The following is a 14407-nucleotide window of genomic DNA, read 5'->3' on the forward strand; positions in this document are numbered from 1 at the left end:
TGTCCGCACAGTTATGGATGGACGTGTCTGAATAATTGGCTCCATTGACATCAAATGATCATAGATGGAAAACATGCCTTTAAACAACCTTGGTCAAGGTTTTCTGATGAGTTCATCGACCTGATCACCACTGCTCGACTTGACAATAGGGTAACAATAATGGGGATGAGCATGAGCTATTAAATAAAATTATTTTAGTTTTATTTCATCATATCTAATTTTTATTTCTATGTCAATGCAAATTCCATCTCACCTCTTCACCTTTTCCATGGCTATACAACCGGTGAGTCCTAGGTGCTCAGATTTCAGAGCAATCGGCTATGTTCGTTGATTTCTCAACTGATTCATGAATAATATATATTCCAAATTATCACAATCTGTGATCTAAAGAATGTGTTCTTTAAGACTTGCAAAAAATATCATTTGAATTCTAATCTCCAATGGCATAATAAATCATGATTTCATAACATGGTTACTTGGCTTTTATTTGCCATAAACAACTCTAACTTAGAGAAGGTATAACCTATGATATTAAGCAAGATATTTTGCATCATGATATAAGTTGTAGCTTACTACTATGTAAATCGGATTTGCTGTAACAACTGAATAAGAAAGTCATATTGCAATGTTTGAATTTTGGTTAATCACATAACCTAGAATAATCTGAAAAAGGAATGTAGTCTTGTTGGACGCTCAACAACACACCTCACTTTTGACTGTAAAGATCTAGAATGCTAATCCCCAGTATGAAGATTGCTCACGATTTTGGTAGAAATAACAGTATAATAAAGAAATCGTGGAAAGGAAAAATGTAATGGTTATTAATTGATAATTGCAGAAATATCGGGTGCTATGAAAAAAATGTGGTCGGTAGTATGGAAGAAGACGGGTGATGAATATAGAAGTCAGATGTTTTAACAAGGAGTCAGGTGATGGAAAAATGATGACTTCTGTCTCCCTCGACTTCAAAATAAAGAGAGATAATATGTCTCTTTGGCTTCCAAGAAGTTGTAACATAAAAGAAGTATCTTGGCTTTTTGACGCCAAATAAATATGCCAAGTGTTTCAATCGGTTTCATGTAAGAAAAAGAATAAAAAGATGGAAAAAGATTTGAAGGTTATAAATCGAAAGTAATTATGGTTTATATCTATTTATATGCACATAAATATACTTATGAGGTGGCATCATACTATTATAAAAGAAATAATAATATTATGGTGCCACTTTATTCTTATATCTATGTATACGTACATAGGTATTTATTATAATTATGTGGTGGAAAGATTAATCAAAATCCTTTGAGGTACATATTATATTTTAATTAAATTATTTTATGTTTAAAATGTTTACTTAATAGCTCATATAGGTCCTTCAATTGTATCTTGAAGTTCGAGTCACTAGGTCCTTACCAAGGAAATTTAAGGTTATACCTGTCAACCTGATGATTGGACCAAGCTAGTATCCCATTCTGTTGATCTCGTTTAGCAATGCTTCCCCCCTTCATCTTCTCCTGCAATCACACGTGCAATATTTCCATAATAATAACAAGTTCCATAATAATTTTCACATTAACATTAAAAGAATTTAATTATTAACCATAATTCCAAAATCAAGCAACTGCTAAACATCACATGACAAATAATTGATAACGACCATCTTCATTAAATAGTTAATACAACGGATATAAATAACTACCTACTTCACATGATTATGAAAGAAAGATCTGTTCAGTCTAACGGCTATGAATAAATTTAAAATTACGTCAAAATATGGGTTTAAAATTAGGTCAAAATATGGGATGTAACAGTTTTACAGTGCTAATATACTTGACTCTAGAGGTTACTGGAATTCTGCAAACAGGGGGTCAATTGACTGAATTGTGATCACTCAATTTCCCACAATCTGAAAGTCGATCTGCAGGACTGAGTTATTGCTCCTTGGGTGTTTTTTCCCTAACCTGCTAGTGCTTCTATTTGGTGCAGTGCTTGAGCAATTTGGGTAGTGATTGCATACTCATATCTGCCTACTTGTGAACACTCAGGCTAGGTGAGTTAATGCTGCAAGTCTGAATGCAATCCTGGGTGTAGGGAAAATTATTACAGTTGGAACTGAATCTCATTAGGCCTGTGTGCAAATACCTAGACAAGCATTTTTGCCATTAGTCATGTCTAGTCTGGATAAAATGACAATAAGCCTGCAAACATTGGTTTGGCAATTCGACAAGAACGTTCCAAAAACAATTAGTTGTAATTCTTTGTTTTTTGATTGCTAATAAAATTGTTATCTGATAATTGTGTGGGGATTTTCAGAATTATAGTAACTGATTGGAATACCTATTGTCAATTCAGAAGTTCGTATTAGTGTTTTCTACTTTCATGCAATACATGTGAATTTTCATGATATTGCAATGGTTTGCAAGTTTACAATACCAAACCCACCATATTTTAGTAACTAGCTTTGTCATGGTATAAGATTTTTGCTTATATATATCTAGTTTCTTGAGGATTGGTATTTTAAGATAGAAGAGAAGCTGCAATTTTAAAGCAATTGAAGAGATATTCCCTCCATTAGATGTTGTGAGTCAGTTGGGGTTATTACGTGAAGGCTATGAAACATATGGGTATGAGTCATAGATTTGATGTTTCTAACTATGTTGGATCATTATACCCCAAGGATTTAATAAATTATATTAATGAGCTAAAAGATTAATTTGAGCTTGAAGATATAAGGATCCACAAAGGGTTAGGTTGGCATATACTAAGTTTAAAGGTCATGTTTCCTTATGGTGGAAAGAATTACAGAAATTTAGAGAAGGAAATGGACAACCTTAGATCACTAGATGGAGATTTATGGTTTTTAGACTAAAATCCAAGTCCATATTGAAAGATTATGAATAGGACTTGTTTAAGAAATTGTACAACTTGAAGCAAAAGGATTTGACAGTTAAGGAGTACACCAAAGAATTCCATAAGATGACCATCAAATCTTGACATTGAGAAGCATCTAAGGAAAACATTTCTAGGTATGTTAATGGTTTAAGACTTAACATCTAGGATGAATTAAATATGTGAAGGCATAGTACAATTGAAAATGCTTATTAGTATGCTCTAAAGGTAGAAGATAAGTTGAAAAGAAGGCAAGTTACAACTAGAGTTAAGTATAAACAAGATGGTGACAAAAGCAAAGATAATTTGTAATTGAAGAAGAACCTAATCAGAAGATTCATGGAAGGGGTGATAGCAATAGAGAGTTCAAGGGAACTTGTTTCAAATGTGGTAATGTTGGACACAAGGCTTACCAATGTTCAGTTGGTTCAAGCAGAGGAAAGTAGAACCTTGTGGCACATGAGGAGAAAGCGAATGCAACCTTGTTGAGAAGTAAGCCACACTTGAAATGGAAGAATCTCTAATGTTCAAAATAGTCGTGCTGAGTAGCAAGAACCCGGATCCTGTCCAGAGGAGGCAATTGTTCTGAACTGCTTCTAAATCAACCAGTAAATGTTGTAAGGTTATTATGGATAGTGGTAGTACTGATGTCCTTGTATATGAGCAAATGGTACAAAAGATTGGACTTAGGAGGCTCAAGTATCCTTGTCCTTATGGGATAAGTTGGTTTCAAGATGACCAAATGACTAAAGAGAAGGAACAATGTTGGGTTAAGTTTAATATTAGTCCATACCAGGATGAAGTATTATGTAATGTTGTAGATATGAGTGCTTGTCATATTTTGTTAGGAAGACCTTAGCGGTTTGATGTCAAGGGTATTCATGATTGTCGAAGGAATGTAGCTTGTATCTTTAAGGATGGTAAGAGATTCACTTAACCTCATTTGAAGAAGAAATGGAAGCTAAGAACCTAAGATGTCAAAGACTTACAACTTGGGAGATTAGATTGCTTTGGATCAGAAGGTGATGAATTTGCAACAGGTGGCTGATAAGGTTTTTGAGGTTGTACAGTTGTTAAATATCTTGTTAGAGGTAGGTGAACTAAAACATTTTTAAGGCTTGTGACTTTTGGAATTTGCTATAGCTTCATGAGAGATAAATTGAAGAAGTACGATGAGGTGAAAAGAATATTGTGGTATCAGATGAGTAACATAGTCTTGTAAGCAATTAAGAGTTGGATAATTTGTTGAAGGATTTGGGAGGTGGAGTTGAACAATTGAAACATCTAGTGATGGTTACCAATAAGGACTGTTATGGAATGAAGATATAGAGCAGAGATCATGGAACATATAGCAGAATGATAACAAACGTGGAATGGCATAGATGCTTAGGTAATTGACATAGCTTCGAAGGAAATAAGAGAAGTCATTTGTAGAACATATATCATGCAGGTGAGGGATACATCATTAGCAGAGATAATAGAAATAATAGATTCAATGGTTTGGATATAAATGACAAGTGGGTGAAGAATGAGCATGGAATTCATGTCTTGGACTTTGTTAAATGTTCATAAGTTTCTCTTATGAAACATTTTTCAATTCACTTGGAATGTCTGATGTAGGAGCGTCCTTGGGTCGTTGGCAATCTTACATCACCCAAAAACATTTCCCTCTTTGTTCTCTGTTTCCTATTCATTTGGACAAATTTCCCTATTGTTTTGGTTAGCGATCAATCTAGTTGGCTGGTTATCTTATGCAAGCCTTAAGGCGTGGCCTAGGCATCATGGAGACCCAATGTCTAGCTTTGCAACTTGCTCCGATGTTTCTGGACAAAGTTATCTTAAGTTTGGTCCATCTTATTCTAGCTTATCTATTCTAACGGTCAAGGTGGTGTCTTGCAACTTGCTATGAAAATTCACAACATGCGATGCTTAATAACGAATGTTCTAGTTGTTATACGTATGTCCAACTCTCTTGAGTGTCCACAAGACATGATGTATTGATTTGGGACGTTCTTATGGATTTAGGTCTTGACCTATATGTTTGTAATATGTTTCCTTTATCTTGAGATATAATGATTGGATAAGCCAATATGTGGCTAGCAATCTTGTATATAAGTAGGGTAGTGGTACTTATTTAGAAAGAAGGATTAGTATAAGCAATTGGGGTAACTAGGATGTGTAGAAGTTGTCTTAATTTTGAGGAATGATCAACTGCGAGCATGTTGACAGGGATAGTGAATGTATTTAACTTGTTACTAGTTGTATATTGAAAATGGTGATTAGGAATAAGGTTTATTCTGTAATATTTGCATTTTTAGGCCAATTTGATGATAATCTACTAATATTTCTTCCATCGATTTTCATTTCTATTTGTTTGTTAGGTATTTCTATTTTAGCATCTCTAGCTACAAGGATTGGACATCTCTTTTGGGGGTTCTCTATCCTTGAATACATCAGGTACAATATTTTCTTGTATCATGCTCTTCCTCCTCCCTCTCATTTCTTTCCTTGTATTGTTATAGTATCTATTGTTGATGTTGCTCTTGGTCTCTATCCTCTTGGAGATCTCAAAGGGTAATGAAGTTGCGTGCCAACAACCTTGGTAGCCTTCGAAGTAGATGGTTGACAGTGGCATTCACTGTTAGATTGTCTCTTATGGTGCTCTTAGGGACCTCATGTAGGAAAGCTTCTCTTCAAACACATTAGTTGATGGATGCTTCCTATAGATGTACACGTTTTTGAATCAACTTGTCTTCAACCATGTCTTCCTCCTCCTTGGATATGTTTAATTTTTTGATTGGTTGACACATTACACTACCATACCATCTATCACCATTTTTTCACTGATTAGATCTATCATAGGGAACTCACTAATTACTTTGTAGAGTAAATAGAGATATCATTTGCTTAACACAAGGAAATAGAATGTAATAATGCCAACACAATATAGTCACAAAAAATATATGTCGTTTATTATCCTATGCGATGTATACAAAACTAGAACTGGTCCTCAATGCACAAAATGTAATGTCCCCTTTCTAGGCGATAAGAGAAGAGTGGTAGGTTGGCCTATCATTTGCTTCTTGTAGGCTGACAGAGTGTGGAGGGAACCAGTACAGGGGCTTAGAGAGCTTTTCAAGCACTTTTGGGCAGTTGATGACAGTCTCCTAAAATTAAGGAGGGATTCCTATCTTTTAGGGATTGACTAGGAGTGGTCTAGGAGGCATCCAAGAGCCTTCGGGAATCATTTTGATTGCATTTAGTGTCTTTCTTATTTTTTAGGAGGAACTCCCAGTTCAGTGGCAGTGGCTCCAGAGGTACATACAATAGTAGAGATTAACAGGGTCTCAGTTTGGGGTTGACAAGATCACTTCTCTTCATTTGATGAGCATCCCTAGATTTTAGGGGAGAACTACCAATTGGCAATAAAGGCTTAGGCACCATCCACAGGCAGGTAATTATCATCAATTTCCAATTTTGAGATCATTTGATCGTTTTATGAATAAACTAGGAAATATTTTATTATTTCCTAAGTGGTGATTAAATAAATTAATAATAAAGTGATTAAATAATCACTTATTATTATTAATGTTATAATAAGACAAGGGGGCTATTTCATAAATTACTTGAATTGATGAGTTGTAATGTGTTCCCATTGTATGTAGTTGGAGATGAAGTTTTTGAATGGGACATTCAGAAGTTACTGAAATATGATTTTGTAGTTGCTTGAAATTTCAATACAGTGGCAGGGAAAGGAGATTTCAAGCTTGTTACATATGAAGCTCTGGAGAAAGAAGGACCTAAGCATGACATCTACATTTTTTGACAAAACAACTCTTTCAACTGAGTGATGTTTTATCTTGTACTAATCATTCTTTGAGGTTGGCTTTGAAGATGACAATTGCTCCTTCCACCTTAGTTGTTGATTCTTTCATGGACGGGTAACAAGAGATAACAAAAAGGGTCATGAACTTCTTTGATGAGCATGATGTTGATGAAACTTGGAGTTACAATGTGTACCTTTCTAGTTATGTTCTAAAGGTCTAAAGGCTGCAAAATTTTCTGAGGTGCCTCTTAAGGCGATTATCTCAAATCTGGAATTGACTTTTGAGCCCATTCCATGCTTGGAAAGGTTGCCTCTCAGGTTCTGAATGGATGTCCTCACTGCTGTTCACATACTGTCATTATCAGTAGGTAATCTTCAGAACTGCTTTCTTTAGGAAATTGTCCATTCAAGTACTCCTCGATTATAGATTGATATTAAGTCATTCAATTTGAATTTATCATTTTAAGCAATGATGCAAGCTTTGCAAAGGAATTTGTAAAGGAATGCAAAACCTCTGTTCATAAACACATGCAATAAACTTAGCCCCTTTGGCAAGAACATCATCACAATCAGCAAACAATTTCAAAAAAACAAATGTTGGGGTTATTACAATAAAGTTGGTAACAGATGAGAAATATAATTATGGAAACTAATTTTTATAATTCAAAACTACAAATGAACAGAACTTAACTAACCTTGGAATTTAGGTTCTGGGAAGTCTTCCATACTTGACATGCTTTCATGAGGCTTGAGAAGTGTTCTGACACCACCATTGTGAGTTCAAAATCCATCCAAATGTAACTATCTACACTGCTATAAAGCTCAAATATTTAACTAAAATCCTGAACTAAATGGCAAAATATAGAATTACTGAAGCTGTTGCAAGTCCGAAACATAATATTGATACAAAATACTCTGAAATCTTCTCTATCTCTGTCCATCTCTTTGAAGTGAAGCCTCCTAAAACTTTGTCTTAACCTCGCTCATATTTTGTCTCTGACTCCATGACTAGGGTTTAAAATTAACTTTAAAACCCTACATACTGTCTTTGAGTAGTTTTAGAGCTTTAATTGACTGTTACTTTTAAACCCTACATGATGTTGAATATATTTATTCTGCTTTAATCCCTTTTATGGTTGAATAAAAATATAGAAAATATCCCTTTAATGCTTTATACACCTAAATATTCTACAAATAACTTGAAACTGTAGGATAGAAGTACCTGGGAAAAATGGCTTTGATCAAGTTACAAGTAATCACAACCTTCTTTCTAGAAGCATGTTTATGTTATTAAGATTGTATTTCTCTTCTTTGAATATATTTTAGTACCTGGACCTTGAATCCAATATAAGGTGTAGTTTTATTCCTAAGAACTTAAAGTGTGTATACACCATTATTTTTGCATCTTTAGGGAATTCCTTTTTAATGATCATCATGAGCAATCATATATTTTATACATTTGGAAATTAACATGAAGTCCAGTTTATATATAGAAAGACGCTTTAATTTGAGGGATTTAATTCAAAAACACTGTACAGCTCACTTATTTCTTTTTGCATTATCATCTGTGGTGGAGCAGATTTTGTCAGTGTAGATTGTGGAGGTGAAGGTAATTTCACTGATATTACAGGGCTCAAGTGGATTCCTGATGGTGATTTGATAAGTAGTGGTAAGATTGTCAAACTTAATGTTCCAAATGAAAATCGGCGACAGTACCAGAGCTTAAGATATTTTCCAGCAGATGATAAGAAGTATTGTTACACCTTGAGAACAGTAGAGAGAATGCGGTACCTTGTTAGAGCAACCTTTCTCTATAGCAATTTTGATAATAGCATCGTATATCCAAAGTTTAAACTCTGTCTTGATGCCACCAGCTGGGCAACAATAACAATTACAGATCCAAACCAGTTATATGTTGAAGAAATGATTGTGAGGGCATCTTCTTCTGCAATTAGTGTATGTGTTTTGGATGCGTCAACAAGCAATCCTTTCATATCCACCTTGGAGCTGCGTCCTCTGAATGGTTCAATGTATGCAACAGATTTTGAGGAAGATTTCTTCCTGAAGGTTACTGCAAGGATAAACTTTGCAGCTGGCAGTAGGGAACCCATAAGGTAAGTTCTTTTGCACATGAGATTTGGAATTTTGCCCCAAGATTGTGTTATGAATTTCAACATGGCTCCATCACTTCAAAACAGTATCAGAGCACAATCTTTGCTCTCCTGCTAAAAATAATAGTAGGATTGGATTCCTTGGGTATTTGATCTCTCACTCATTCTCTAAAACACATGTTGCTTCCTGTTTTTCCATCCTAAATTTGGACATCTGTATTTTTTTTCTTGTGACACATTTCTCCTCTAGGCTATAGGCTATGAAGTGTAAATATAAATCAAGTGATTCTTTTTTGTCACTCCATCTTTGGTTGAATATTGTCATATTTATATTTGTTGATTTTAAGATTTTATGAATGTAAAATCCCTGGTAATATTGCCTAGAGTTTAATTGTGCAATATGTGCAATCTAGAGACTTGGAACCTTATTTACAAAATGTTTTGACAGTGAATGTATGATTCCATGCTTCATACTCGAGATATTTTCATATTAGGTATGTAAATCGGATAGGGTCCCAAAAGTGAGAACTTTCTCCCTGTAACTGCTGATCGTGTTTACTATCCACACCATCTTCAAAATCTGTATTCTATGCACAAAGCATTATAGCTTCTAAGTACGTTGGAGAACCATCAAACATGAAATATTATTGTCAAATGCTTGAAAAGCAACTGCTTAATATAATCTTTTGTATACCTATGAGGATTTTATCTTCCCAAGTCCAACTTATATCATTCGTGTTTTCAATAATTGGAAATCTTGATCTGCAGATGAAGATAAATATTCTGGTATAGAATTAAAAATTTGGTTCTTCAAGTTCATAATAGATGTTGATGTTTCAATAAATATTATATTAATGTACTGGCTTATGATATCTTGTAGACTATAGCAGGGATCTCAAAAGAGAGCTTTAAACACAGAATCAATGTGCTCCTGCTCTTGACTTTAATATCTTCAATATAATATTTGGAAATCCCAATAAAATTTATAAACAAGACAAATAATCGTCAAATCAGAATTTTGCGTATTTATTCACAACCTTATTGATTCTTTCATAAACCGAGTTTTTAATCTTTTTGCAGCCACTCTCAAAACTTTTAATGCTCAAGTAATTATGTAGAAGCTAAGTCACAAGGTTCACATTTGTGTTTGGTGAGGAAAAATTGAAAAAAAATTGCTAATTGATAAAAAAATGGAATAATTTGTGATTAAGTTTGAATTGTTAAATGAAAATCTGCATTTTTTAAATTTCATATTATCAATTACCAAATAAGTCTACAAGAATATCAAGGTAAAATTTATTAAATAGATTTAAAAACTGTATAAATCTGCATTCTAAAAATTGTAAAAATAACAAAATAAATCTACAAAAACATGAAAATAGATGAACTGCATTAAACAGATTTTAAGACTTTGTAAGATGTCAAAATATGCAAAGCATGATAAATTGATCAAACATTTAAAACATGCTTTTAAAAACAGTTCGAAAATATAAAGCATTCTATACAAATAGTGAACCTTCTATGAATATCTTCCTACTAGAATTTTTTTTTAAAGTTTGTAAAAGCACTTAGCTGAGCTGACATAATACCATAGTCACTGGATTCAACAATATTCATCATAATGTAAGCTATGTGTTGGGTGCATATTTTGCAACTGACAGTTTTGTGAAAATCCAGTCACAAAATATGTAGACCAGCCACAGCATGTGGGACAAAGTCTCTCCTACGTTAAAAGGAAAGCTCCCCCTTTTCACCGTTCCTTGGATCAACTCAAGGTAAGCAAGAAGTTGACAGATTTTATAAGGGGTATTACCAATATTCTTTCCTCTTAACTTTTAGGAAAGAATCCACTTACCTGCAGAGCAAGTAATGGGCAAGATGAAATATTTAACTACACTTCTATCTAGTAGCTAGAAATGGTGATATCAATAAACCAACACCAACTCAAAGGCTGATTGAAAGCATACCGGTTTGGCTCTAAGTCACGTTTATCTAATTTATAAGAAAAAGCACTACCATTGGGGTGCAAAGACTTCTAGAAGTAGAAAATCTCTAAATTATAAGAAAAACTCTACTATTGGGTGCAAAGATTTCCAAAAGTAGGGAATTCTAACTATTTTTCGTGAATTTGAGATGATAAACCAAGCTACAATCAAAGCTTCTAGTTTATGCATTACCAAAATCGCTCCTAGTCAAAGCTTTGGCTTCGATTGCTTCTTAATTCACTAGGCTTTATTATTGAACACCCAATAATAACATGAATTAAAGATAATAGGCACAAATTACAATCAAAGTTTCTAATTTGCTCTATCACAATTGCTTCTAGTCAAAGTTTCCAATCCAAATGCTTCTTTTTATTCACTTTTCTCCCAAATTCGTACTACACAATCAAAGTTATTCTTGCACAAGTTTGGCTGAGCTTTCTTGCATACAACAAAAGATGATTTTTACAATGAGGGGGCACTCCTTTATAGAGGCAAAGGAGTTGAGAAAAAAAGGAAAAAGTGGGAGCAGCTCAATCAACTTTGACCCAGGCTAACTAACAAGAGAAATTATTGGATTACATGTCATTACATGTGAAAATCGTATTACATGTAATTACACAATTTTCTGCAATACATCCTCTCCAACTACAAACATGAAAGAAGAAGGAGAAAAAAAAGAAAAAAGAGTTGAGGCTATTGATTCTAAATGAATTAATCCTATGGATTTTTGGCAAAGGCCTTGTAGTTGATGATGATCACAGGATTGGGGATTCCTTTTATTCTATGCCATTGTATTCACCATGATGAGTTTCAAGTTGTGATTCAAAAACTCGACGTAATCAAGCTTTTCCTCATTCCAAGTTGTGAATTATCTTGTCAAACTTGCACATTTTGGATTTTCCAGCACTTTGAAGACCACCTCAATGATGTCCGAAGGTAAACCTGGAACAACTTTTTGACAAGCATCTGCAACTTCCTTTTTTTTAAACAAAGTGTTTGGCACATTCCCACACGAACTTAGGCTCTCGGACAATCATTGGGAAAATTAAGATCAAATGAACTACTACTTGAGAATCAAATCATGCCTTCTTGATGGGATATCTCTTTTTTTTTAAAAAGTTTTGACATATCTTGAAGAGTGTGCCACAACATGAAGATGATAACATCTTCCAATGAGATTGAATCCTTGAGAACTTTGGAATTTGAGTTACAATAACAAATCCATGAGGGACGGGTATTCAAAGTATGGAATAGATAGTTATGAAACACATATGATGGTTGGAAATGAATTGGAAAGCATATGTATCTGGATGGAAAAGGGCCAAAGTCGGACTTGGAAAGATGGATTGCATGTGGGCAATAATGGGCTTTCATGGGTATGGCCAAGAATGCGAGTTGGGATGCATATAAATGCATGCAAATAATAACTTTTGACTTAAAAAGTGTGACCTTTTGTCAAAAACAGGTTCTCTGGATGTCATTACACATAAAGTGGATTACATGTAAAACGAACATGCATTTAGGTTTGGAAGATGGAAATGCGTGTAAATGGGAATGAAGGATGAGAGTGCATGTAAATGTGGATGGAGGGTGAGATTACATGTAATCGCATGTGAAGAATGAGATGCAGTGTGTCATGACATAGAAAGTGGAATTACATGTAATTGCTCTTGAAGTATAATTGCATATGAAAGGAATGGATGCAATGTGCCTTGGCATGTAATGGTGAACATGGAATGAAACGATGCACTTGCATGAAGAGGTGGAAGGTGGAGTGAAGTGAAACGTGCTCAAGTTCTTGGGAAAGAATTTGCAATTTCTTCCAAATGAAGAAAAATGAGAAAGTAAGAAAACAAACAACGAAAACAAGCACAAAACAAATACATGCCTTTCGTTTTAGACTCAAACATGTCAAGAAGCAAGTTGCTTTCAAGTGCAATTTGGAATTTGGAATTTGGGGAAATTCCAAACACTTAAAAATGAATGTTTTCATCCTATTTAAGGAGAATTTGCACTTTACTTGGCATACATTTAAACAAATGTGCAATAACAAGCCATAATATGCATGGAAATAGCAAGATAAGCATGAATTGATGAGCAAGTTTGAAAATGTCCACTTACTTGGAGATCAAAGAGCCAAAGCAGCAAGAATCATAAAATTTGAAGACCAATTTTCCTCCAAATCTGGATTCTCAAACAATAATTTGAGTTCTTTCATACTTGAATTCAACAAATATTAATGAGCAATGTGTTTATTGTACAGGGTAAATGGTTTATTAATGCATTCATACAATAGACAAGAACATGTAACACAAAAGTATTCCTTTTATTATTCACATGTATACAGAAGATGCTACAATATTCGATATGATTGATTACAATGATGATCCAAAGTCCATTCTGGACGGTGTACACATACCTTTCTGAAAGGGTGACTCAACCGTCATGCGCCTGTTCGGATACTATTCTATCCATCAGCTACAATATAGATTTTACCGACAACATCATCCCCCCCAAAAGAAAAGTCATCTCCGGACGACAATTACAAAATATTCGAAACAGATTAACAAAATAGAATACACTAACTGTGACTAACTATAACATGATAGATCTTTTTCCGTCACACCACTTTCACATTCGTCCCGTGCCTGTACCAAACTGGTCTCCACAACACGCTGCATCTGTAACCTCCGCTAACACAATACTATCACCTTAGCCAATTTGACCTTGATAGCCAACTGTGCTGCCTTCTCTGCTTCCAACTCCTGGGTACACTAAGCCAAGTGTCGCTCTACTGCCTCCAACTGGATGATCAACTCCTCCTGAGCTCTCTCTGCATCCACCAAGACAGCCTCACGCCAAACACCTACTCCAAGTGCCTCAAAACGTAGCAACCCTCTCGAAAGGCTTGCTCCAGTGCTCTCTCCACCTCTGGCCTATGTGCAGCTCTAGGTCTCATCAACTGGTCACACTTCTGATGACTAATAACTACACTGATTGGGGGTCTAGGGGGCATCGCCCCCAACGGGGTTGAGGGGTAGCGCCCTCGCGAGGTCCATACCTAGGGTAGCGGGGTTGTGATTTTCTTCCGATTACATACTCTTTCAGCCAACCGCTTGTGTTTTACTACCTGTTTATGTCTTTCCCTTCCCTTTAGTATCATACGTTCTTCATTATAGATTGTTTTGATTTGTTGTCATTCTTTTTTTATAGCCTCCTATCACCCTTCTTTTGTGTCTACCGATGTACTACAATCTCCTTCCTTTCAAGACAGTCTATACGGTGATCTAATTCCTCACAACTTTTAGCCATACGGGAATGGCCGTACGGTGCACTTGCTTTGCTCTCCCCTAAAGGGCCGTTCGTTGTTTTTCAACACTGCACAATGCTTGCTTAGCCGTATGCAAGCTTTTCTTCTTAACTGTATGTTAGTCCCTTCTATATGGTGATGGCAACTTGTTCTGCTTGCCGTACTGTGAAATAATTCTCTTTCTTCTTTGTTTTATGCCCTACGGTCATAGATATTATTTTGAGTTTGTACTTACTCATGAATTTCGTACGGTTCGTACGGTTGTGTTCATGTACCGTACAGTAATGCT

At 35.0% G+C, this 14407-nt stretch overlaps 1 protein-coding gene and 1 long non-coding RNA gene across 5 annotated transcripts in view; one reads left to right on the top strand and one right to left on the bottom strand.

Moving 5' to 3' along the window:
• LOC149562071 (Leucine-rich repeat protein kinase family protein) overlaps positions 1-14407 on the top strand; it is a 127940-nt gene that overhangs the window by 15521 nt on the left and 98012 nt on the right. The window contains exons 2-3 of one of the 2 annotated variants that reach the window (XM_089825606.1): positions 5268-5343; positions 8292-8826. In XM_089825606.1, the coding sequence (XP_089681732.1) occupies positions 8495-8826 (332 nt within the window). In that variant the 5' untranslated portion in view covers positions 5268-5343; positions 8292-8494. The remainder of the gene's footprint in view (positions 1-5267; positions 5344-8291; positions 8827-14407) is intronic. The other variant, XM_089825603.1, reaches the window with a different exon arrangement.
• LOC149562072 (uncharacterized) overlaps positions 1-14407 on the bottom strand; it is a 126918-nt gene that overhangs the window by 14959 nt on the left and 97552 nt on the right. For all 3 annotated transcript variants that reach the window (XR_016363891.1, XR_016363890.1, XR_016363892.1), the window contains 2 exons: positions 7408-7472; positions 1432-1511 (listed from right to left, as the gene is read on the bottom strand). This is a non-coding gene — a long non-coding RNA (uncharacterized LOC149562072). The remainder of the gene's footprint in view (positions 1-1431; positions 1512-7407; positions 7473-14407) is intronic.

The sequence above is a fragment of the Cupressus sempervirens genome, chromosome 4 (assembly GCF_028749045.1).
Source record: "Cupressus sempervirens isolate cs-2001-9-10 chromosome 4, ASM2874904v1, whole genome shotgun sequence".
Taxonomy (NCBI): domain Eukaryota; kingdom Viridiplantae; phylum Streptophyta; class Pinopsida; order Cupressales; family Cupressaceae; genus Cupressus; species Cupressus sempervirens.